This window comes from Microcaecilia unicolor, chromosome 3, assembly GCF_901765095.1.
Source record: "Microcaecilia unicolor chromosome 3, aMicUni1.1, whole genome shotgun sequence".
NCBI lineage: Eukaryota > Metazoa > Chordata > Amphibia > Gymnophiona > Siphonopidae > Microcaecilia > Microcaecilia unicolor.
In genome coordinates this window covers 357,358,880-357,384,683 of record NC_044033.1, presented here as the reverse complement: position 1 = coordinate 357,384,683, position 25,804 = coordinate 357,358,880, and the positions used below count along the sequence as shown (strand labels likewise).

The window sequence follows — 25,804 nt, the reverse complement described above, 5'->3', positions numbered from 1 at the left end:
TGCCGAAGTCTGGCTACGCCCCTGGACCAAAGGTCCGTCAAGCTCAGTATCCTGTTTCCAACAGTGGCCAATCCAGGTCACAAGTACCTGGCAAGATCCAAAAAGAGTAAAACAGATTTTATGCTGCTTATCCTAGAAATAAACAGTGGACTTTCCCAAGTCCATCTTAATAATGGTTTATGGGCTTTTCTTTTAGGAAATGATCCAAACTTAAAAAAAAAAAACAACCTAATTTAAACCCCTAATTATACAATTATTCCAATTTCTCAGTTCCATTCTAATTGCTGTTATACATGGATGACTATAAATTGTTACCTTTTTGCATCTAGCATTTGTTTCCGTATTACATATTGTAACTCTCAATCCTCATGTACTTTATTATTACTTAATGTATACTATCCCGCATCACTTTTTGTACTCTTAAAATAAGTTGTTAGCCACATTGAACCCGATCTATTGGGATAATGTGGGATATAAATTAAATAATTCTATAACTACATACACAACTACATGCATAACTGCGCATCATTTATAGAATTAAAGAGCTAATATACCTTGGTGCTTTTGAAAATAAAGCTAGCTGAAAACAGAAAAGGTGAGGCTCACATCAACAGACCTGGTTTATGTAATCCCTGTACTGTTTCATTTGCTTGACTGCAGCAGTAAGGTCCTCCCGGTCAGCGTGCTCGGGGGGTGTATGAAGTCGCAGTGCATAAAGGAGATAAACATACTCATCGAAACGAGCAGATGGACACAAAAAAAGCTCCTGTAGGCTGCATTAACAAAGACAATGTGCATGAGTTGGCTATCCCAAGTTTTATTTTAAATTAATCTAAGCCTCATTCAGATCTCGCTTTTGCATGCATGTTACCCTCATGGAAGGGTATTAGATGAGAGAGGCAACTGATTTGGGTGATCTGAATTTCTCCGAGGAATGACGTCTAGAAATATAGGTGATAAGTGCATACAAAAATGTCTGGAATTAAAATTAACTTTTTCATTGCCAAATCATTCTGCTTAAACAGAAGCCTGATGGCCTCCCAAACTTACGTCATCATTTTAGTAACCACAGTCTTATCGTGCCTTTCCAAGAGGACTCTGAAAGGCGGTACTGTCTCTCTGCACTGAAAGGAAAAAAATTCTGTTTCAGCTGATCACTTTCACTACTAACTATAACAAAGAACAGCAGAAAACAGGTTTTACACTAGAAACATACCTTTCAGGAATAGATTTACAAACACAGGGGCACTTTTACTAAGCTGTGTAGGCGCCTACGCATGCCCAATGCGTTCCAATTCGGAGTTACCACCTGGCTACCACGTGTCCTGTATGGTAATTTCATTTTTTATGCACGTCTGCTACACGGGCCAGAAAATAATTTTTATTTTCTGGTGTGTAGCAAAAATCGGGCAACAACTCTGACTTGACATGAGTAGGCGATTATCGCATGGTTAACGCGAGAGACCTTACCGCTAAGTCAATGGCTGGCAGTAAGATCTCAGACCCAAAATGGACACGCAGCAATTTTTATTTTGCTGCACGTCCATTTTCGGCAAAAAAATTTTAAAAAGGCATTTTAGCGCACCTTAGTAAAAGGACCCCACAATTCAGCACCTTTTCACAACAGTATGAGTGCATAATGTTATAGGTTAATCTATCTGTTCACTTCTCTGGACACATGTGTATTTGTATATGTAACCCCCAAGTCATTCCGCAATCACCAGCTCAGCTCTGTTCCACTCCTCAACCTGGGGTTATGAGGACAATTTCAACACTTACAGTACTTTATCTTTCTCCACTCCACTCACCACTCACACAGTCACTGTCTCCCTCAGTCGAGCCCAGGAGTGGGTTAATGGTCTGGAATAGTGATCCAGGGTTTGGGGAGGTTCGATGGGGTCTTTTTTCTTTATTAGTGGCACCTCACCACTCAGGAGCAGGTGTCCACGCTCTCACGCCAAGGCTCACTCAGCACACCAAAGGTTTTTTTCAAGGCAATAAACTTTATCTTTCTGCAATTGCTGTCAACAGTATAATCGCCAGAGGCCAAACTGTTTGCGATTGACTTCTAGCTCCAAACCAATTTCTGACAATTCAGTTATCCCTTCAGGAGGAATCACTGTACCACTCTCCTCTTTCCACTTCTATTTACACCAGCAGTTTTCAGAGTCCTATTATTTACATAAGTACAACTCCATCCGTACATATCCCATTCTGTGGGCCAGGAACAATCTCAAGGCTGCTCCTTTACTCGTGATAGCAATCCACTTCCCTCAGACACTGACCCTTTAGACTTTCCTTCTTCAAGTGATTCACTTCGCAGGGCTGCACCCTGGCCTTGAACAGGCTTCCCCTGTTCTGATTCCCCCTTTCAGGCTGGATTCCCTTTTTCTACCTGAAGCTGCAACTCTCTCTTTCTCAGTTGCCGCTTATATGGGCAGCAACTATTCCCCTTTACTTAGCCTGGGTTTATTCTTTGCTCTAGGATCCCCCAATACTCCCAAGGGTCCTGACGAAGTACAGACAACCAAAGACCTCGTGTTCCCCACTGCAACTTCTTTTATCATTTTCCCAAACTCCATCCCTGCTGCCACTCACCACAGGGATTCACTTTTCCTCTGCAACCTTTTGGCCAAGCCCTCCATTGGGCAGACCTCCCACTCTCCCTCCAGCCCACTGGCAGGGACCTGACTCCCCCCCCCCCCCCCCCCCCAGGGTCTTAGGAGACATCTATATACTTCTAGTAATCCCCATATCATGGGAGATTATATATACATATAGATGGACAGAGGAAACAGAATGGGAGCCAGGAGACCCATGGAGGTGGGGAGGCCAGGTCCCATCAGCTATAGTGAAGGTGGGTGGTGGGTGACAAAGGCAGTGATGGGGAGGCCAGGCCTCACTACTCAAAAAGGATGACTGGCAGGTCAGTGGCAACAGTAGTAGGTGGTGAGAAACGTGGCCCTACCACTCAAAGATGAGGACTGACAAAGTGGCAGTCCAGCAGAAGGTAGTGGTGGCAGAGTGCCGGGGCCTTACCCCCTGCATGATTGGGAGGCAGTTGAGAGTAAAGAAAGTCATGTGGCATGGGATGAAGGTGGAAGAAAGAGTATGTCTCACACATCCCTACACATCCCATCTATTACCCCCCTGTGCAAAAACACCTCCATAAACTCCCTCCCCCGTGCAAAACCTCACCATACCTCACCGTACCCCACACTCATGCCTACTAACCATTAATGTGATCATATATGCAACCCCCACCAAGCAGACACATACACATGCATCCACCTCTTACTACCCCTGATGCACACAGATCAGATCCCCACAAGAATGCCCTAAGCACATCACCTCATCTCTCTCACACACACCACCCACATTTTTCTCTTCTCACTCACTCTCCACAATTCTTTTCTACACAAACATATAAACCCCACACCTTTCTCTCACACATATACATATCCCGATCAAACATAAATGCCTCCTTCACACCTGGATTACATACATATTCCCACAGAGCATAGAAGCCAACTTTTCAAAATGATTGGGGGGCTGAAAATTTTTTTTTTTTTTTTACAGGTGGTGCATTCCCCCGTCCCCCCTCCCTTGTCCCCCTCCCTCCAAGTTCCAGGCCCCTCCTCCCTCCCAGTTCCAGTCCCTCTGAGTTCCAGGCCCCCCCTCCCTCCGAGTTCAAGAAGTCGCCCTCCCTCCCTCCGAGTTCCAAGGCCCCCCTCCTCCCTCCCTCCCTCCCTTCGAGTTCCAGGCCCCCTCCCTCCGAATTTTAAAAGTCATCTTACCTCGTCGGGGTTACGGCGGCAGCAGCGATGAAAAGCGTGCAGGCTCGTCGCTTAGTTTAGTCTTCCCTTCTCTCTCTCTCAACTCTGGTCCGCGGGACCAGAGCTGAGAGAGAGAGAGAGAAGGGAAGACTGCCGAGCCTGCACACTTTTCACCGCTGCTGCTGCTGTAACCCCAACGAGGTAAGATGATGACTTTTAAAATTCAGAGGGAGGGGCCTGGAACTCGAAGGGAGGGAGGGAGGAGGGATGAAGGGAACTTCCGGTGGGTGATATATTGGGGGTGCTCGAGCACCCACGGAGTTGGCGCCTACGCCACAGAGCCTAAAAGACACAATTCCCACCCACATACCTCCTTCCCACAACAAGATACAGTCCATATAAACTATCCATCCATTACCATTTGGCCTCACATATACCACTCCCTGCTGCATTGGGTTGATGTGCTGCAAGTTCTAGAAATGAAAACCTGGCGTTCTGTCACACTGTAAGCGTGCACTTTTCAGCGTGTTCAAAGAATGAAAGCTTTTCATTGCTGTGACAGGGCTCCTGCAATCTAGGGACACTTACATAGAAACATAGAAACATGAAGGCAAATAAAGACCATGTGGCCCATCCAGTCTGCCCATCCTCAGTAACCACTAACTCCTCCTTTTCCTATGGGATTCCACGTACCTGTCCCACACTTTTTAAAATTCTGGCACAGTCTTCGTCTCCACAACCTTCACCGGGAGGCCATTCCACGCATCCACCACCCTTTCTGTGAAAGAGTATTTTCTTAGATTCCTCCTAAGCCTATTTCCTCTTTTCATCCTATGCCCTCACATTCCAGAGTTTTCCTTCATTTGAAAAAGGCTCTCCTCCTGTACATTAACGCCATTGAGGTATTTAAACGTCTCTTTCATATCCCCTTTCTCCCACCTCTCTTCCAGCGTTTACATGTTGAGATTCATAAGCCTGTCCTTAAATGTTTTATGACGGAGATCGCTTACCAATAGCCGCCCTCTGGACTGACTCCATCCTGTTTATATCTTTATGTAGGTCCGGTCTCCAGAATTGCACCCAGTACTCCAAATGGGGCCTCACCAGAGGCTTATACAAGGGCACTATCACCTCCTTTATCCTGCTGGTCATCCCTCTACTTATGCACCCAAGCATCCTTCTAGCTTTGACAATTGCCTTTTCCAACTGTTTGGCCACTTTAAGGTTGTCAGACAGAATCAAGGTTGTCAGACAGAATCATCCCCAAGTCTCATTCTTCTTCCGTACACAGAAGCACTTCATCCCCTACATTGCACTGTTCCCTTGGATTCTTGTAACCCAAGTGCATGACCCTGCATTTCTTAGCAGAACAGGGCTTAAAAAACATAGAGCATCTCACCCAGATGGGAGGGGGGTAGTTATGTGGAGGATGATGACTGCAGAAATTGCAAGCTTTTATACATTCCAAAATGATAAGTTCTCTGGAAAATAATACATATGGTAGAACTGGAATTATATTTTATCAGGGTGTTTCCTCCTCATGTTTAAGCATTGTCCTATGCGCATAAGGAAACAGCCTGATCATAAAGTGCACGCTTCAGTACAAAGCTTGGAAAGATGGTGCTCAGTTCTTTCTGAGTTCATGTTTCCTAATTCTAGACTTTGGTCATTTCTAAATATCATCAACCCAGATACCTTTTTTTGTTTTTTTTTGCCTGCTGTCAATATGTTGTCTACTTTAAAGTAATTGCCTTTAAATTACAGCCTCTGAATATTAGGTACACCTTGCAAAATCTCATGCAAACATGAGACTTAAACCCATTGGGTTTCACATTTCACAAAAACTACATATAACATTTAACTAACACAGTACAAATTTTGATACTTCACAAGGCAGTGCAATAGAAAAACATAGTTCAAGCACAAGAAACTCAAAAGAAAAGGGGGGAAAATGTGCCAGGAAGGAATAAAGAACATTAAGTGCCCTGTTTATTTATTTATGATCATATTTATACCCCACATTTTCCCAACTGCGTCAGGCTCAATGTGGCTTACATCACACCGCAAAGGCAAACGCCAATCCAGTAAATTAAGCTAATACAAAATAAAACCTAAATAAGAAATAATGGAGAGGATGGGGAAGGAACGGAAGGATCAGGGAAACCAGGGAAGAGAGGGAAAGGGTGGATGTCCTCAAAATTGTCATAAAATTAATGTGTATTAAGCAGTGGAGACTCTGGCTGAGTCCTTGGGGTAGGCTTTTCCAAATAAGATGGTCTTAAGAGATTTCCTGAAATTTAGATGGTTTTGGATGGTTTTTGTAGTTTTTGGCAGAGCATTCCATAGTTGTGAGCTGATGAAGGAGAAGGATGAAGCATATGTGGATTTATACTTAAGACTTGGGTAATGAAGGTTTATTAAGGTTCGCGTTAAATGCTAGAGACACCCATATAGTCCTATGGGTGTCTCTGGTGTTAGCGCACGCTAAAAACGCTAGTGCACCTATAGATTGGCCTAGTAAACAAGGCCCTTAGAGTTGCTGCTCAATCACACTGAAGAAAATGGAGCAAATTTCAGGATTATTTTACATCAAAAATAATCTTATAATTTTTTTTTGTATTTTAAAGAACAAGATCCATGGCTCAGCTCTATTAAGAGTCTGTTAAATGGAAATGGTTGAATTAGTGTGATTCAGGCATTTCTGGTGAATGCAGCCTCCCTACCTGTAGCCATCTGCACCTGTCTAGGTGAGACCAGCCTTCTCCCAGCCAAACCCAGCCACTACTGTCACTCCAAGTCTTACACACCTTGTCAATGGTTTTCAAAATGACGGCATAGTTGTTGAAAAAATTTGTATAAGCTTTAAGTTGCATGCCGAACTTGGTGAAAACATCTCCCAAGCACTGTGCAGGACCCCATTCCTGAAGGCGCTCTGCCAGATCACCTAAAAACTGCCTTAGCAATAAAGGAGAGAAATAAAGATGCTCTCACTTAATATTCTCCATCACTGCAACACTAACAGCTGAGACACATCACCAAAACAGCAGGTACGGATCTTTTCTAATAAATCTTCAGGAAAGGGTCAGAAGTTGGCTTTCTTCAGTATTACAATTACATTACATTTCACATTTTTTAAAATTTTAGTTTTATTATGAGACGTAAACACTATAAAAAACTGCAACCATACGGAGGTACAAACAAAGTTTTAGATCTGTGTGTTTGATATTATGCATGCTTCCTTGTAATCCGCCTAGCAAAGTGGATAGTGCGGAACATATATGTTATAAATATATATATTTTTTAAAATGTACAGAACAAAAAACAACCCACTTTTATCAAAAGTGGTTTAGAACATGTGGAGGGGCATTTTCGATATGACATCTAAGTCCAATTTTGGACGTTTTACACAAACGTCCAAAATCCGAATAGGAAAGAAGGTCATTTTCAAAAAAGAAAAATGTCTTACCTTTTTTTTTTTTTTTAAATACTGTATCGAACAAGGTTTTGTGCTTTGGGCTTTTTTTTTTATCCATTTTTGAAAAAAAACCCGAATAAGTGCAAAACGTCTAGATTCATGCCATTGGGATAGAGGAGCAGCCAGCATTTTTAGTAGACTGGTTCCCCAGACATCCCAGGAGAGCAATGGGGCACCCTAGAGGGCAGTTCTGCGCATTTCATGAAAATACTCCCAGAGACGCATCTCACCTTTGCTCCCTTATCATGTCTCCTGAAACTTCCAAACTCCAGCCCAAAACACACTGCCCCTCATTATACACCACTACAATAGCCCTTATATGTGAAGGGGGCACCTGTATGTGGGTACAGTAGGGTTTTGGTGATTTGGTGATCTCAGGACAAATCACTCCTATCTGTACCCTTCTCCACCACCGCTAACTCCAGACTCCGCCCCTTCTGCCTCGCCTCACCTTATGCCTGGAACAGACTTCCTGAGCCCATACGCCGTGCGCCCTCCCTGCCCATTTTCAAGTCCTTACTCAAGGCCCATCTCTTCTCCCTTGCTTTTGGCGCCTAACCACCTTCCCCATTCCAGATACATACACTGACTACATAGCTTATTACCTTTAGATTGTAAGCTCTCTTGAGCAGGGACTGTCCTTCCCCTTGTCTAAACTTGTACAGCGCTGCGTAACCCTGGCAGCGCTATAGAAATGCTAAGTAGTAGTAGTAGTAGATTTTAGGAGGTGTAACAGTTTCCACCACAGGTGTGACAGGTAGAAGGTGATAGGGAACTGGGTCCCCCGCTGTGTACTGCACTAACCACTACACTACTTCAGGGACCTGCATGCTGCTCTAATAGACCTGACTTTAACATTTGAGGCTGTCATAAAGACTGGTAAGTCATATTTGTATTCACTTTTTGGGGGGTGGGAGGGGGTCAGTGACCACTGGGGGGTAGTGGGGTCCCACCTGATTCCCTTCTGTGGTCGTTATTTTAGGGCACCTTTTTGTGCCTTATTCATTCTGAAAACAGGTCTAGACCAAAACATTTTGGTTTTAGCCCTGGATGTCTTTGTTTTGTTCCATTATAGTTGTAAAATGTCCAGGTGTTAGGCATACCCTAATCCCACCTTTGAAATGCCCCAACACACCAACTTGTGATTTGAATGCAATTTTAATGGACTTCATAGAAAAAGACGTCTAAAATATGGTTTTGAAAATACCAATTTGGATGTTTTTGCCTGCCTCCACGGCTCCGGGCCACCTGCATTCAAGGCGGCAGTTGCAGATCGCCTCTCTTCTGGCCTTCCCTCCCTGTGTCCCGCCCTCGTCTGATGTAACTTCCGATTTCCGCAAAGGCGGGACACAGGGAGGGAAGGCCCAAAGGGAGGCGACCTGTGACTGCCGCTTCGAATACAGGGAGCCCGGAGCCGAGAAGGCAGGCAGGTGAGACTGGGAACTGCAGCGCCGGCAGCCTGACCCTGGTGCCGGGCCCCCCTTGGAGGCCCGGGCCTGGGGAATTTTGTCCCCCCTGCCCTCCCTTCTCGGCGGCCCTGCAGTCAATGACAGCATCCTTGAGCCACCGACAATTAATCATATGTGGGGGTGCCAGCATCAGTGGCTTAGGGATGATGCTGTTGCCTGCAAAGCTGGTAAAAGGAATTCTGGCCACCTTCAGAGACAGTGTAATTTAAATTTTGAGGAAGGGATAGAGCGGGGCAAAGAAAATTTTGTGCCCACTCACTATGAGCTCAGGCCCACCCAAAATTGGCTGTCTGGATACGCCACTGATTCAGGGCTTGATGTACAAAGCTTACCATGGTTGCAACATTTGCTTTAGACTGTGCTCTTGTGAGCATGCACTAGGAATGCTCAAGACCCTTTTACCAACCAATGCTCAAAACTAACAGCGTGGTAAGGATTTGATGGAGGTCTCTCCTGGGAGTGTGAATGGGAAAAACTCAGCAGCGGGAACAGGGAGAGTCTAATCACCATCCAGTGACATCATCATGTCCCAAGATGAATTATTCTCTTGTCTAGTTCTTAAAGTTTCTCTTTCAGCAAGGACAAAAATGTCAGTGCACAGAATAAGAATAGAGACTTTCCCTAATGGCATTTTGATAAATCAAATATCAAGATTTACATACTGTTATGCAAAAATGTTGGACTTTATTTATTGTATAGAAATTTTATATTGACAGTAATTTTTATGCTTAATAAGCAAGGGGGCTTATGCAGTTGCAGCAAAGAAGGTGATGAATTTATTCAATATACTTCCTGATTGCCATCATTAGATCCCCGTCTTATGGGCTAATTCTCTCTTTAATAAATATGGGGGGGGGAGGGAATCACCATATCCAGTATCATCTCCTACTCTTTGGTCTTGGCTCAGGGCTTAAAGTTTCATATAATTATTAGTAGTATAAACTGCAGAAACACCTCATTTTCTCTTTTCTCTCATTTCCCCATACACCACTCTTCCTGACCTTCATTCAACAGGCAAGGTTCTCTTACTTGTACCCTTCTCCATCACTAAACCTAAACTCTGCACCTTCAACTCTGCTGAGTCAAGCAGCTGGCGTTAGGGGAGGCAGTCTGTATTTTTGTTTGAGGGAAGCCTTTAGTTGCCTATGCTGTGTTGAGCAAAATAATAGTCGGACCATGGCCCCAGTGACCCACCTTATTCCAATCAAGAGCTTTCCTGAATGTGTATGCCATGCTCTCTCTCTCTTGCGAAATCCACATAAATCTTTGAAACACACTTCGGAGGCCGATTTTAAAACATGAACCTAGCTGTTCCTGCACATGGCCCATTACCTCACTCATGGGCTGCTTCTTCATATAAACTCGTTAGGCTTGACTCGCTGCAGCCAGCCCTGCTGTTTTAACTTAAAGGGACCCCATGTGTTATGTCTGTGTTTCCTATCTATTCAATTGCAAGTTTCCAGATGCAGGGACTAAATAATGTGTCTACAAAGTGCTGCAGACTCCTGATAGCAGTAATGGAGAGCCAATGGCAGGCAGCTCCGCCCCAGCTAATCTTCTCAAGTCTGGTATATTCAACAGATTGCTAAAACCTGTCGTTTCTTCCTTTATAATATCGCCAAAATTCGCCCTTTCCTTTCTGAACACGCTATCAGAACCCTCATCCACACTCTCATCACCTCTCGCTTAGATTACTGCAACTTGCTTCTCACAGGTCTTCCACTCAGCCACCTCTCTCCTCTTCAATCTGTTCAAAATTCTGCTGCACGACTAATATTTCGCCAAAGTCGTTATGCCCATATCAGCCCTCTCCTGAAGTCACTTCACTGGCTCCCTATCCGTTTCTGTATAAAATTCAAGCTCCTCTTATTGACATATAAGTGCATTCATTCTGCAGCCCCTCATTACCTCTCTACTCTCATCTCTCCCTACACTCCTTCCCAGGAACTCTGTTCACTAGGCAAATCTCTCCTAAATGCACCCTTCTCGTCCATCGCTAACTCCAGACTCTGTTCCTTTTATCTCGCCGCACCTTATGCCTGGAATAGGCTTCCTGAGCCGTTACGTCTAGCTCCATCCCTGGCCGCCTTCAAATCCGGGCTAAAGGCCTACCTGTTTGATGCTGCTTTTGACTCCTAACTTGTCATTTGCTCGTAACCTTTATCTTGTCTTCCTCTCTTCAATGTGTCCTTCTATCTGTCCTACCCTTATCCTTATTGGTCCTGTCTGTCTGTCCTGATTTAGATTGTAAGCTTTTTTTGAGCAGGGACTGTCTTTTCTTCATGTTCAATTGTGAAGCGCTGCGTACGACTGGTAGCGCTATAGAAATGATTTATAGTAGTAGTAGTGGTATGTGCTAGCAGCAAAGCCCTCCAAAGCAGATAAGCATAGGGGGAGGAACAGCACTGTAAAATTGTGTTAATGGTTCGAAATATAAGGCCCATCCTCTTTCCATTCAGATGGATTCTTGGATAGCATAACTAGTACTAGTGCCAAGTTCTCCATTCAATCTGTACATCAACATTTTTCCTACTTACCTCTTTCCAGACAATAGATTCTGTTGAGAAAGCAGACATGCAATAATACTATTATGGGACTGCTTGCTTACTATTGTGTGTTTTGGCACAAGCCTTCCCCAAGTCACCCAGGCTCTGACTCACAGGGTAGACAGAAAAAATGTCTTCAAGGTCATGCACTAGCCTAAATCTCTTAGCAGGCTTAAATTATAGTGCAAAAATGTTTCTATCAGGGGCCCTTTACTAAGGCACGTAGACGCCTATGCAATTCCAATGCATGTCAATTTGGAACTACCGTGCGGCTACTGCAAGCCCTGGGCGGTAGTAATTCCATTTATTTACGTGCATCTGAAAATATTTTTATTTACTACCGCATGGCACTAACTGGGCAGAAATAGGCAACGTAAGCATAATGATGATTACCACCCGGTGAGACCTTACCGCTAAATCAATGGGTGGCAGTAAGATCTCAGGCCCAAAATGGATGCATGCCAATTTTTATTTTGCCGCATGTCCATTTTCGGGCAATAAAAAGGCCTTTTTTGCAGACGCGCTGAAAAATGGACCTGCGTGCCTCCAATACATGTGCCTACAACAGCGCAGGCCATTTTTCAGTGCACCTTAGTAAAAGGACCCCTTAATGTATTTATTTTCAGATTTATATTCCACTTTAATATCAAAATGGGTTACAACAAAACATTCATAAAATTGTAAAAAAAAACAAAACAATATCATTCAGAAAATACTGCAAGGAGAATTGCACAAGTAAACGAGATCAGTTTAGTCGTCCATAAAACCTTTACAAAATAAAAAGTCTTCAAAAGTTTCTTAAACTGTTGCTTACTAGGACAAAGTACCTAGTGTACCTGAATGTAAATCGCCTTGTGCTACTACTGAAAAAGGTATGTGTGCAAAAGCCAAAAAAATAATGTCTATACACACCTATTGAGCTCTAAGATAGCCAGGATGTCCGAGAAGATGATCTGCACATTTGCGAAGCTCAGGATGGCCCGGTTTGAAGTCAGTGCTGCTTTCAGAGGGACAGCATACACCTCTCTCACAATATCCAGCATCTGCACATAGGTCCTCTCACTTCCCAGGATCTCCCGAACAAAGCTGGTCCGCTTGTCTGATGAATAACCCTGAAGATTCCTGTCCTATGGTTTCCATAAGGGCAAAACAATAGGAAAGACTATGTTCAGGATGTTTCCCATTAAAATTCTCATTCTTGTAGCCTTTCGTTTTATTTTATTATTATTTGAGTTATTCGATTTAAAGGGCATTACAACAATATGCTGAAATCAGAGTCCAAAAGAACCCAAAAATACCAAAAAAGTAGCTCTTACAAGATTACCAACAGAAGCAGAAATCAAGAAGAAATAAAGCAATTCTAGCTACTAAAAAACAAGAAGAAATTGGAAGGAGAATCATAAAACAGAAGAAATAAAAAGGAAATTTTAAATAGGAAAAAAAAAAGCCTCCTTCACAGAAAAGTCTAGAAATATACATCCTTGATAATAATCTTTGTGGTTTTCCCATATTATCTGATCATTTTGGATAATCAAAAGGTTTTTATATATCCCAATACTCCTGACATGCTTCATTTTTATCCCATATTAATTCCTCTAGCAACAGAGTACACTATATCCTAACAAACTATGCTTGCCGTCACTGAAGTTCATGACTTAGCTGCAATTGTAAGCTAGCAGAAACTAACAAGAAAGTCACCCATGTGTTCTTTACTGTGTAATCTCCCCTTATCAGCATTCCCAGCCCGGCTGCAATTTCATTCATGTTATTAATCTGAAGGCATCTCTAATTATTACCCAAAATGTTTGTATTCCTGGACATCCATGACATTTATGAATATAAATTGTCCATCTCACAATTCCTCCAAAATAGCTCAGACCTCTTAATGTTCATCTGTCTTTTGGGTATCATATTTCATCACTAATATGTAACCATTTTTTAATGGCTTCCATTGATGTAGCTGAATCCATATTTGACATCAAAGCTCTCAGGCAGTAAGAGGAATGAACCCCCTGGGAAGAGTATATGCAGGGGAATTTCTGATAGCAGAGTAATTATGATTTAGGGCTAGGTTTAATAAGCGGCGCTATGGGCACATTAGCGTTTTTAACGTGCGTAAATGGTGTATGCGTGTTAAATGCTAATGCGCCCACAGAAATGTATAGGCGCGTTAGCGTTTAACATGTCTTAAATTTACAGGCACGTTAAAAACGCTAACTTACCATAGTAAACATACCCCTTAGGGCCTTGTTTACTAAGGCGTGTTAGCATTATTAACCACTTATAATTAGCATGTACGCTGTGTAGGCGCCTATAGGGATATTGTAGGCACTTACATGGTTAATGCTCATATATGGTTAACACACGAAAATATGCAAATGCTCCTATAACGTGGCTTAGTAAACAGGGCCCTTAGTATTTTTTATTTCTGCATTGATTTAAGAGGATGGTGATTATTATATTTTGCATAGGTGGCTGGGGTAGTTGCATTAGGAGGGAGCGCATTTTAATTTCATTGTTTTATTTTTAGTTTATCTGAAAGGTTGGCTAATTCCCTTCTGTGTGTGAGGAATGCAGTAGGTTCACATTAGGGTACATTTTTATTCTTGTTATTTTGATGTACTTATATTAATCTTGATGATGTAATTTTGAGTCTCATATTTGGGGCGAAAGGCTATCTATAAATAAAAGCAAATATTATTTATGTTATTATTGTAGGCTAAATCTGTCCAGTGCTAAGAAAGACTGATATATTTAAGATACTACCAGTTTTTGTCTCAATAAAGTATTTTCAAATACTTCCTTATGCAAGATATCCTCTTTTTAATTTTTTTTTAAATAGAGTTTTTGATCACATGAGTAATTCATAAATAAGCGTATTTACTCTGGTTCTGAAAGCAACATCAACATTATTAATACATTTAAATTTTTAACATTGCTATTTTTGTTAAGATCTCCAAAGATTTTTTGTCTTTTATTTTTCAGTCTTTTTTAATTACTGAGAATATTCCAAGAAGAAAAAGAAAACTGGGAATCGTGGCAATTATATTTCTGACATCTCACTCCGTCGAGACTGAGTTCCCTATTTTGAAATGACAGATCTACAATAGAATTTCTCTCTTTTACTATAATCCTTAGGTAAGCAAATGCTATTTATAAGTTCTTTGTAGGGAAAATCATAAGAGATCTACAGCCTCTACTCCAGGAGGATGAATTACTGAAAAAGATATTCCCATCCCCACCAGTGCTGGTCTTCCGACAGCCACCCAACTTAAAACACAAGCTAATCAGAAGTAAACTTCCAAAACAGACTGAAAAAAGAAGAGAAGGGCACATTTCCCTGTAATATATCCAGCTGCAAGCTATGCCAAAACATTTCACAGGACCCCACAGTCATTCACAAAGGAAAAATATTCAACATAAAGGAATCTTTCACATGCTCATCTTCCAATGTGGTATATATCATTCAGTGTAAAAAATGTAACGAAGGATGCTATATTGGAGAAACAGGCCAGATGCTTAAGACAAGATTTAATTTACATAGACATAACATGAAGAAAGCTGGTGCCAGTCAGGTTCCCACCCCTGTGGGCCAGCATTTTACAAGACCAGAACACTGCACCAGTGATTTCACAGTAAGAATCCTGAAAGGTAACTTTAAAACAAAACAGGAACGTAAGACCTTTGAAGTCAGAATGATTGAATATTTTGACACCCAACAGACAGGACTTAACAAAGATCTGGGTTTTCTAGCCCATTATAAACCATAAAGTTGTATTTCTCTGTTTATCACCCTCCTCTCACCTACCCACACCCATCCTGTTAGACTATCAATGAAATGCTTTGATGTCCCCATGCATACCTCCTACCCACCCCCACCCTGCTAGACTGTCAATGAAATGCTTGGATGTTTCACTTATATATACTATCAGCTACCACATTTGCTTATTTCCGATCTAACGAAGAAGGGCAACCTTCGAAAGCTTATCAAGAAATGTATTAAGTTATGTCCAATAAAAAAGGTATCATCTTATTTTATTTTCCATGATTTATTTTGTTTGATTTCTATTGATAACAACCTTTGTAAGGAAAGAATTGCACCCATTATTCTTTTATTAGATGACCCATACGAATCATAAGCAGCCCTTAACTTACAAGGTTGGTAAAGTTGATATAGATCAAGCACTAGGGCCAGATTCAGTAAATGGAGCTGCAGGAAGAGCGTTCTTTATAGAATAGCATTGGGCGTTGAATTCCACGCCCAACTTTGGGTGCGAGGATTTACTGCAGCTGAATCCAGGCGTAAATCCTACTGCGCAAGTTGGGCACACATCCATGATATAACATAATACTGCAAACACTTTTACGGAGCACCCCAACCCGCCCATGGGAACGCCCCCTTTGTGGCTGCACGTGGATACACTTAGGCACTCTGCTATAATTGGGCACATAAGCATTTCTGCACCAGTCTGCCATTTCAGCTCCGTTTCGGTGCATTGTAGCAGTTAGATATTCCCCTGATATTCAGCACTATTTAAACCGGTCAGAATGGCTGCTGACTGGTTAAATAGCACTTAACTGGCTATCCGCCAATATTCAGTTATCCCCTTCTGAATATCCCTGGTTAGCGGCTAGTGGATAGCCAGTTATATCAGCCGATATAACCAGCTATCCTCTGATTTTTTTAACTGGATTTCGGGGCCATGTTTGGCCTTGTGAAAACCTGGTATATCTTTGGCCAATTTAAAGATAACCGGCTAAGTCGACTTAGCCGGTTATCTCTAAACTAGCCAAAAATAAACCATATATTCAATGCCAGTCACTGGAGAGTGGAGGAGTGGCCTAGTGGTTAGGGTGGTGGACTTTGGTCCTGAGGAACTGAGTTCAATTCCCACTTCAGGCACAGGCAGCTCCTTGTGACTCTGGGCAAGTCACTTAACCCTCCATTGCCCCATGTAAGCCGCATTGAGCCTGCCATGAGTGGGAAAGCGCGGGGTACAAATGTAACAAAAATAAAAATAAATAAAATAAAACTAAGCAGCTCCTTACAGAATAACCCCTTAAATGCTTTTCATTACCAAGTCAAGTAACTCTTCAAACTTTGGCTCGCTGTCGTGAAGGTGATAAATTGTCTCTTTCGTTGGCATTTCCTTTTCTTTGGCATCTTCTTGCTGAAAAAGAAATTAAGTGTTATAACTATAAAAGACTAAGACAGGTAGACACTATTCACACCAGAGAGAATTGAGAAGCTATAGATTCCATAATGATGTTGTCTGCTGCTGTATTCGGCAGCCACCGCACTTCACAGAAACATGCAGGAGACCTGAGATTAGAAATGCAGCTTTCTCAGCATTAATGACTAGCGTACTAGTTCCTCACATTTAGGGCCCCTTTTACTAAGCGGTGGTAAGCCCAACACAGGCTTACTGTTCACTAAACAGGAAGTACCGCCGGGCTATCGCAGCAGCCCAGCAGTACTTCCCACCCCCAGCGCGCCGTCATATCTGGTGCTACAAAAAAAAAAAAAAATATATATATATATATATAAGTATTTATTTTTGTAGTACCGGAGTATACCCGGCGGTAATCGGGCAGTACCACGCGCTGCCTAGTTACCGCTAGGTTAGCGTGGGAGCCCCTACCACAACCTCAATGGGTGGCAGTAAGGGCTCCCCCCCCCCCTGAAATGGCTGCATGGCAAGTGCTTTACTTGCCGCACGGCCATTTCCTGCAGGAGAGACTTCCCTTTTACCTGCTGCGGTAAAAGGATGCCTCAGCACGCATGAAAAACATGCGCCAACACTAGCACAGGCCCCCCTTTTGCCGCAGCTTGGTAAAAGGGGCCCTCAATGAGGTATTAGCATACACTATAAAGCCTTCAATGCAGGTTTCTTGAAATTCAGGATTCAAATTTAAAACTGAAACATCTTCACTAGTAAAACTTGGAAAAATTCCATAAACCCCATTTACATGACGTTTTAAAACAATTCCAATTTTGAACAGTACAATATATTATCTGCTTTGTTTCCATACCTAGAAATCCTCCTCCTTTTGTATGAAATTCAAGTTACCATTATGACAACACCAACATCCGAAACTCTTGGGGCCAGATGATCTAAACCTAATGAGGCAGCAACGTGGTTTTTAAACTAGATCTAGCCAGTTTAGCGAGCAAGGAGTAAAACATGGCATGCACAAAAGGGCTCTCCGAGCTATTTTCCTATCAAGGTAGCAGCTAACGAAAACGGAATGCAAAGCTATTATAATGAGCTAATTACTATACAAATGTGCTTGCAAGGCGATATACAGCCGTTTTCCGACTGGATGCACAGAAGCAAACCCTACTTTCAGCGCTGAAATATTAACGAGAGGTCTGGAGCTGTCGGTTCTGACAGTTCTTCATGTTGGAAGTATTCCACAGCCACTCCTGCAGGAGGAGAAGGACCCTAGGGGAGAGAGCAGGGAAGCAGTGAAGTGTTTGAGGCTGGAGGGATAAAAATGCCTGATAAAGAGTGATTTTGTTCCTTCCATCTGTCTGTAGCACAGCATTTCTGTCTAATCACCACTGCTCTGTGCCCCCCTAATGGAACAGTTTGCTGCCCTGGTGAAAGCACAGCAGTTTAAAAAAAAAAAAGTTTTGCACGACTCTCATACACACAGCTACGAATCCCTCACCCCATCCCCAGAGCTCTCCTGCTTGAGCCGTTCCAGCAGCCAAACAGCGCATTTAGCTTATCTGGTGCCAGCTAAACTTGCTGTGATTGGTAGGCAGCAGGCACTTCTGATAGCAACTGGAGAAGGAGTGATTTCCTGCGTCATCTCTTTGCAGCACAACAGTTGTCATACCCCAATGCTGTATGCTGCTCGTCCTGAAGCTTTCAAGAAAAAGAAAAGTTTTACATGGCTTTCAGACACACGGTTTCTGTGCGTGTATGAAAGTCACTCTGAGCATGCGCACAGCAGCCACGCTTAGCGATTGGCTGATCTGCGCATACTCAGCTGGCCGACTGGCTCCCCCCCCCCAATGAAGGAAATCTCATACAAATGAGCTTACAGCAAGCAGCTCATTTGCATGCAATTTTCTTCGTGCATGCCTGGTTTTCTCCGAATCAGTTTCCAGCAACGAGGATCGCTAAGGTAAGAGCCTTTTGCAGGGGGTTTAGTGCATCTGGCCCTTGGTGCTGTCTCAGTATCCTAGGATGTATCTCATCCAGCCCCATGGTTTTGTCCACTTTTAGTTTTGCAAGTTGTTTATAAACACTTTCTTCCATGAATGGTGTGCTATCTACTCCATTCCCACATGTACTTTTCCAGGATTTTCTTCTGTGAACATAGAGCAGACGTATTTGTTTAGCATTTCCACTTTTTTCTCATCACTCTCTACACATTGTTCCTTAGAATCTTTGGGTCTTGCAGTTTCACCACTGGCCTTTCTCATCTACCGAAGATAACTGAAAAAGGGTTTCTCACCTCACATTACATTTTTAGTCATGTTTTTCTTCTCTGTGTGCTTTTCCCATCCTGAATTCTCTCTATTTCTTTCAACTTTTCTAGCATTCTTTTCTATGTTGTTCTTGTGATCAGTATTTTGTGGACACCACCTGTTTTTCATTGATTTTTGCAGTGGGTAAAAGGTAGGTCTTTCTTTTCTTGAGGAAATGGCTGTAGGAGAGCCAGCTCAGCTATTTACATTTTGAGGAGCCGAGGGTGGAGACTGGGGTTATTTGGGGGGGGAGGGGAAGAGAGAGAATTGCATGCCCACCCCTCCTTGGGCTAAGGCCCACCTAGAACTAGCCATCTGGCTATGCCATGACCTGCAGGGAAATTGCTTATAAAGTTGGGAAAGGTAGATGTAGAGTTAAATAGGTGATCGCAGTGTCTTTATATTAAGTTATTTATTAAGATTTTGCTCACACCTTTTCAGTAGTAGCTCAAGGTGAGTTACATTCAGGTATTCTGGATATTTCTCTGTCCCAGGAGGGCTCACACTCTAATTTTGTACCTGAGGCAATGGAGGGTTAAGTGACTTGCCCAAGATCACAAGGAGCAGCAGTGGGATTTGAACCGGCCACCTCTGGATTGCAAGACCACTGCTCTAACCACTAGGCCACTCCTCATCTTCTTATTTAGCAAAGGTAGTTTAGGCAGTGGCATACCTAGCTTGGTTGCCACCCGAGGCGAGGCGCCGCTGCACCCCCCGGCATGTCACACTCCTCCAAGGCATGTCACCACTCCCGAGGTGCATCACCCCCATCACCCTTCCATCCTAGCACGGGGGTGCACAGAGCAGTTGCGTGGCTGTTGGCTCTGCCGGTCCCCTGCCCTGGAACAGGAAGTAACATCAGAGGGGGCAGGGGACCGGCAGAGCCAACAGCCGTGCATCTGCTCCGTGCACCCCCTTGCTGCCTGCACCTAGGGCGGACTGCCTCCACTGCCCCACCTTTGGTACGCTACTGAGTTTAGGGAATACTTTTAGAATTTAAAGTCTCTCTTACAGTTTCATAGACTAGTATTTAAAGGTACTGTTTTAAGAGTTTACCATAGCATCGGTGTAAAGTACAGCTAAAGATCAAAGGAAGCCTCTGTTTAGAGTTTAATTCTCTCCTACCCACCCATTTTTGGCCTTATCTAATTGAACTAATTAGGAGGCTATAAGGTTGAATTAGGGCATCCCTATCAGGGATGAGAGAGGAATTGTAGGTAGTAGTGAATGAAGATTAACGGCACTGTAGCCTAAGACAGACCAGTTTTGATTGAGCTAGAAGGCCAAACAAGGAGGAAGCTTCAAAGCTCAAAAAAGGGAAATAGTCTCCAGAGTTTAAAAATAGTCTGATACTTCATAAAATTTCTCTATGTTGGTAATTATGGCAGGAGCAACTAAATACTGACCCACTACATACTGCTCATAAGTAATGATAGGATAAAAAACAAAAACATATTTTTTATTGTCTTCCGAGATCAGCATAGTTCTACTTCAACATCACTATCTAACAGTGCAGCAATATGTGAGAAATGTCAAGGAAAGAATAAAGAGTCATTTATGCTACCAAGAGTGTACAATTTAAAAAAGTGTTAAAAATTTGTGAGCCTTTCCTTTTAGCATAATTTGCTACCAGCAGCCTATCAGCAGCCTGAGCCCTCACTGGCGACTTGCACAATAGAGGCACGAGGCTTTACCTCCAAGAAGGCAGTCAAAGTTGTTTTCGAGTCTTGTTCCTTTTCCAATTCTTTGTTCCGTCTACATTTTCTCAGGAGAAAGAGAGCTAATGACTCCAGAGAATTCTCCTAGTTTAGGGGAAAACAGAGAAAAAGTACATGTTCTCTTTTATCCTTACAGAAGACTTTTGTTGTCAGTTGTCACTCAACACATAATTAAGCTCTAGAATTTGCCTCTAAAAATTGCTGTTGAGGTAGACTTTGGGAAAGCCACTGCTTATCCTTGGGGGTAAGCAGCCTGGAATCTTGCTACTTTTTGGCATCGTGCCAGGTACTTATGCCAGGATACTGGGCTTGATGGACCTTTGGTCTGACCTAGTAGGGCAATTAATATGTTCTCATGATCTAAAATCTGACTAAATCAATGCAAGTGAACCACACAACTGTCTATGTCTAGTGCAGTAGTTCCCAAACCTCTCCTGGGGGAACCACAACTAGTCAGGTTTTTAGGATATCCACAATGAATATGATTGTACTGCCTCCATTGCGTGCAAATTTAACTCATGAATATTCATTGCAAATAATCTGAAAACCTGACTGGCTGGGGTTCCCACAGGAGAGTTTTGGGAACAGGGGCGGACTGACCATTCGGGTAACCGGGCAGTGCCCAAGGGCCCAGAGGCTCTGCCCAGATGCCCAACATACACTAAAGCCCTCCCTAGTCCTACCTTTAAATGTGCGCCACTGGTGATCTAGTGGCCTCTGCAGGGGGGGAGGGAACATGTTCTTTCCTGGCCGTTGTGCTGCTGCTATTCCCCCTGCCCAAAAAATGGCGGCCGAGACTCCCTGAGGAACTCTTGCGAGACTGTCGAGACCTGAGAGACTACCACGGGAAGTTTCTGCCACCATTTTGAAAACACGGCGGCGCCAGCAGCTGGGGAAATAGCGGCAGCACAGCAGACAGGAGAGAACATGCTCTCCCCCCCCCCCCCCACAGAGACCACTAGACCATCATGACCCTTCAGGTAGGACTGGGGCAGTGGGGGAGTTGGCTGCGGCACTAGGGGGGCAGCAGCGTGACGCTAGGGTGGGTGTAGGGCAGCAGCCAGGCGGGGAACCCAGACCACTCTCAGTGCCCAGGGACCAGACCACTCTCAGTCCACCCCTGTTTGAGAACCACTGGTCTAGTGTAAGACAAAGAAGGTCTTCTCATGTTTGACATTCCAGTTCTTGCTTATACCTGCCAACTCATGTATGGCCTCACTCCGTCAATACTTTACTTTATTTTTGATTTCTAGACAACTTGTACCAAAAAGTTCTAAGTAGTTTACAAAAATTGAAATAGATACTGAGACAATCCCTTGGGATTTACAGCATACTCCAATTTACAGTCGGGTACAGTACATGAGAACATAATAGCATTAGTATAGGAATTTTTTTAAAGAGGGTTGTTTTTGTTTTCTGAATTGCAAATAGTTGTGTAATACATCTGTTGGGCTCCTCCCCTTCCACCCAGATGGATTTGGTTGAGACTTGTCAGATAAAGAAGAGTCCTGATATATGCATGCAGACAGATACAGCAACAATAATAGACACTTTGCATTGGCAAAATACACCTATAAAAGCAGAGAAAGAGACATCAACATTCCCAATCATGACTTATCTTTATCATTCTATTAAATAAAACTAGTGCATATTAATTTATCCCATGGCACAGAGAGCAAGCAGACTGTAAAATGAACTGGAAGGGCCTCTCATGAAAGGACAAACCACACAAAATAGCACTGGATATGTTTCTTTGGCTGAAGGTCTTAGGTGTTGTGGGCTTCAGAACCTCATTTTAGCTGACATTTAGTAAAGGCGAACTGCTATTGTATGGGTGTTATTAACAACACTCCTCTAGTATCTATTTTCAGTTTCTTAGTACAGTCCTGAGGCTAAACCAGGGCTGTAGCAAGTTATGTCTGGCCGGTGTGGCTGCACAAGGCGCAAAGGAAGTGGTCCATTGGCTTCCCTTGCGCTTTCACCTAAGTGAGCAGGGCAGGAGCACAATGGGTCAGTTGGGGACGTGTCACATGGGGTGCATTTGTGGAGGTTTAAGCCCCTGCTCTTGGGTTAAACCTCCACACTCTCTTGGAATTTTATATATCTATCATGGGACCCACATTATGGAGGAACTGCAGCAAAATCAGGATTTCAAAACTCAGACCAGTAACCGTTTCCATCTCAGACACCAAGGCACAGAAGCTCAAAACCTAACATCAGTGCTAGGAATGATTAGTGCTGGATCTGAGTGCATGTTAATGAGTGCAGCATGCACAAAACCCTCCAGCGCGTGTGCTAATCAAGATCAGCGCAAACTGTATTTAAATGCATTGAAATGGATTCAAATCAGGGTGATTCATTCCAGTGCTCAGAAGACAGCACAGAAACTAATGCTGGCCTTAATGCTGAAAACACACCACCAGGTTGGGGATGGTGTTCAGGTTTTGAGGAGAGGATTTCTTCGGCATTTTTAACATTAAATTGATGGTTTTTGGCTTATTTTGAAAGGAAAAAGAAGTCTGAGCTGCCTGTAGTACTGATAGAGAAAAACACATCTGCAAGTCTGATCAAAGCCGAGGGGGTGAGGGTGGGCATTGGCACCTCTTCTCCTGTACTTTGGTTGAGCCTCTTAGGGGGATTTAAACTCCCAAATAAATTTGGGGGGGGGGGGGGGAATGTTATATTTCATGGCACAGGGGAAGGGTACCAATGTGCTCTTGCATTTCCTGTTTTGTCTGACACATGCGCACAGGAGTTTCGCAGTACGTGCAGCTCTTGTGCGCATGCATCCATCACATTCCTCCTCCTTGCTTTTGCTTTACTAGCGTGCATAGAATTTGCATCCATTTGCTTTGGGCATGGGGGGGGGAGGGCTACTTTTCTGTGCTGTTCTTGCACAACGGGAGGTGCAATCTTGCCTCTAGCACCAAAGTTTTGAGCATCAGGCCTCCTGAATTTCAGAAGACTCCTTAAATCTTTACAGTGGGTATGTACACAACTAGATAGCTGGAAGTGAGTCATGAAAATTCATAAGGAGAGATAAAGAGAGTGAAGGGTTGCACCATGAATGCCCTGCATCTCATTACCATAAGAACTCAAATCTCTGTGTAAACATAAGAGAAAAACACCATTCAATATGATAAACTTTGGAATGGCACAGAAATAAATCAACAAATCCTAGGCATATAAAGAGCCTCAGATCAGTGTTCTTAAGTGACAAGAGAATCAATTGCAGTGATCTCGACCAGCATTTATATTTACTCACACAGCTCTCTCTTGAATGTTCCACCAAGCCTTCAGCCAAAGCCTGGGCTGTCTCTTGATTGGCCAGCACTTTAGCAACACCCATGGAATCGAACATAAATTGTCCTGCACACATGGAATGATTAATGTCAGCTGCAGCACCCTGTAAACAGGCAAACAACTCAGCTTACAGTAATGAGAATATGCTACAGTAGAGGTCCAAAAAAATCCAGACTGCTCGGGGATTGAGTCAGTCCAGATTTTCTGGATTCTCAGACAGTACTTTTAAAATTCAAATTTAAGGAACAATAAAGAGATGAACAGGTAAATATTGTTGATTTATTCATCTTTCATCACCATCCAGCATCATAAAACAAACATATGAATAGCCATATTGGGTCAGACCAATTGTCCATCTAGCCCAGCATCCTGCTTCCACTAGTGGCCAATTCAGGTCACAGATACCTGGCAGAAACCCAATTAGTAGCACCATTTTATGCTACCAATCCCAGGGCAAGCAGTGGCTCCCCCCATGTCCATGTCATTACACATTTGAGTTAAGAAATATTTCCTCTGGTTTGTTTTAAATTTACTGCTCAGTAGCTGAAATTAGGGATATGCATTTGTTAGAATAGACTCTGTTAAAAATTACTTCTTACCAAACCAATTTCAACCCAAGAATTTACATGCATAAAGTCAACTCCATGCATTAACTATTTTTATTAGCAAAAAAGGGACGTCCTTTTACTAAGCGATGGTAAGCATTAATGTGTGCTTCCCGCATGCCAAAATGCACTACCGCAGGGCACCCTAAAGCTCCCTGCGGTAGGGCACACTCAAGCTCCCTGCGGTAGTTCAGGCATCTGAGCATGCTTCCCCAGACTCACACGCTAATGGCTACGCACTAATTTGGAAATAAGCGCCGGGCCATTAATAGGAAAAATCAGGGTTAGTGCTAGGGTTTGTGGCACCCTCCTGCAGCCAGTACCCCTACCCATCCAGGGGCGGGATCACTATGGCTCCGCCCATAGAGTAGTCACACGCACAGTAGCCACACCCCTTTTACCAGCCATGGCACATATAAACAGGCATCATTGAAAATATTATACCAGTATAGGAGAAGAAAAATAACTTGTGTTTTTTTTTCATTATAAATAATTTCTGTAAACTGTTACAGCTCCAGTATACCCAAAATGACACAAACCAAATTAGCATACAGAGCAGGAATTAGGAGAACAATCTTGCCAAACCTGAAACAATATGTTATCAAAATGTCAGAACCTAACAAACAGAGCCCTGTTCAGACACTTGGCCTTGCAGTCAAACATGCAGACAGAGATAGCCCCTCTTCAAATTCTTCAAAAATTAACCTGAAATCCTAAGAAGTTAGACTCTACATGCAGCACAATACCAGAAAAACAGAAAGAAACACATTGCTAAACATTGCAAAATAAGACTGCAGAAGTAAATTCTCTAAGTGGACATATTCCAAACACTAAAATGAAAATAAAATGATTTTTTTTCTACCTTTGTTGTCTGGTGACTTTATTTTTCTGATCATGCTGGTCCCAGTATCTGATTCTGCTGCTCCCTGTTCTCTTAACTCCATTGTCAGGGCTTCCTTTCCATTTATTTCTTTACTTTCCTCCTTTCTTCTTCATTTCTTGCCTTACATCCATAAATAAAAGCTGGGTCCTCCGCAGACTTGACTGCAGGAGGCAGGGCCGGTCTTAGCAAGTGCAGGGCCCTATGCAGACCAATTTGATGGGGCCCCACCCTAGCCCTGCCCCCACCTAACTGCGCCCCCACCTAGCTCCACCCCCACCCTAGCTCCAGGGACGGCTACCCCTCCCTCCGAGCTCCCGGTCATTTTTTAACACCCCCTCCAAAATCCAGTACTAGGTATGCCGAGAATACAAAACACTCAGGACCTATTGAGCAATTCTACCATACCATAAGCAGTCATTTCTACGAATCACACAAAGAAAACGAAAACATCTTAAAACACTACAGTGAGCACTAGAACATCAATTCACCTATTGTAAAATGAAACCAGACAGAATAGTACAGATCGTCGATCCTGCACAGTTATTG

The 25,804-nt window shown here is 43.1% G+C and overlaps 1 protein-coding gene across 1 annotated transcript in view; it reads right to left on the bottom strand.

Moving 5' to 3' along the window:
- The window catches only part of ECT2L (epithelial cell transforming 2 like), a 118,455-nt gene that overhangs the window by 20,608 nt on the left and 72,043 nt on the right, over positions 1 to 25,804 (bottom strand). Inside the window, exons 13-19 of the mRNA XM_030195521.1 lie at positions 23,733 to 23,836; positions 20,444 to 20,551; positions 16,345 to 16,437; positions 12,179 to 12,393; positions 6,584 to 6,731; positions 1,051 to 1,124; positions 617 to 773 (exon numbers count right to left, since the gene is read on the bottom strand). Of these exons, the coding sequence (XP_030051381.1) occupies positions 617 to 773; positions 1,051 to 1,124; positions 6,584 to 6,731; positions 12,179 to 12,393; positions 16,345 to 16,437; positions 20,444 to 20,551; positions 23,733 to 23,836 (899 nt within the window). The remainder of the gene's footprint in view (positions 1 to 616; positions 774 to 1,050; positions 1,125 to 6,583; positions 6,732 to 12,178; positions 12,394 to 16,344; positions 16,438 to 20,443; positions 20,552 to 23,732; positions 23,837 to 25,804) is intronic.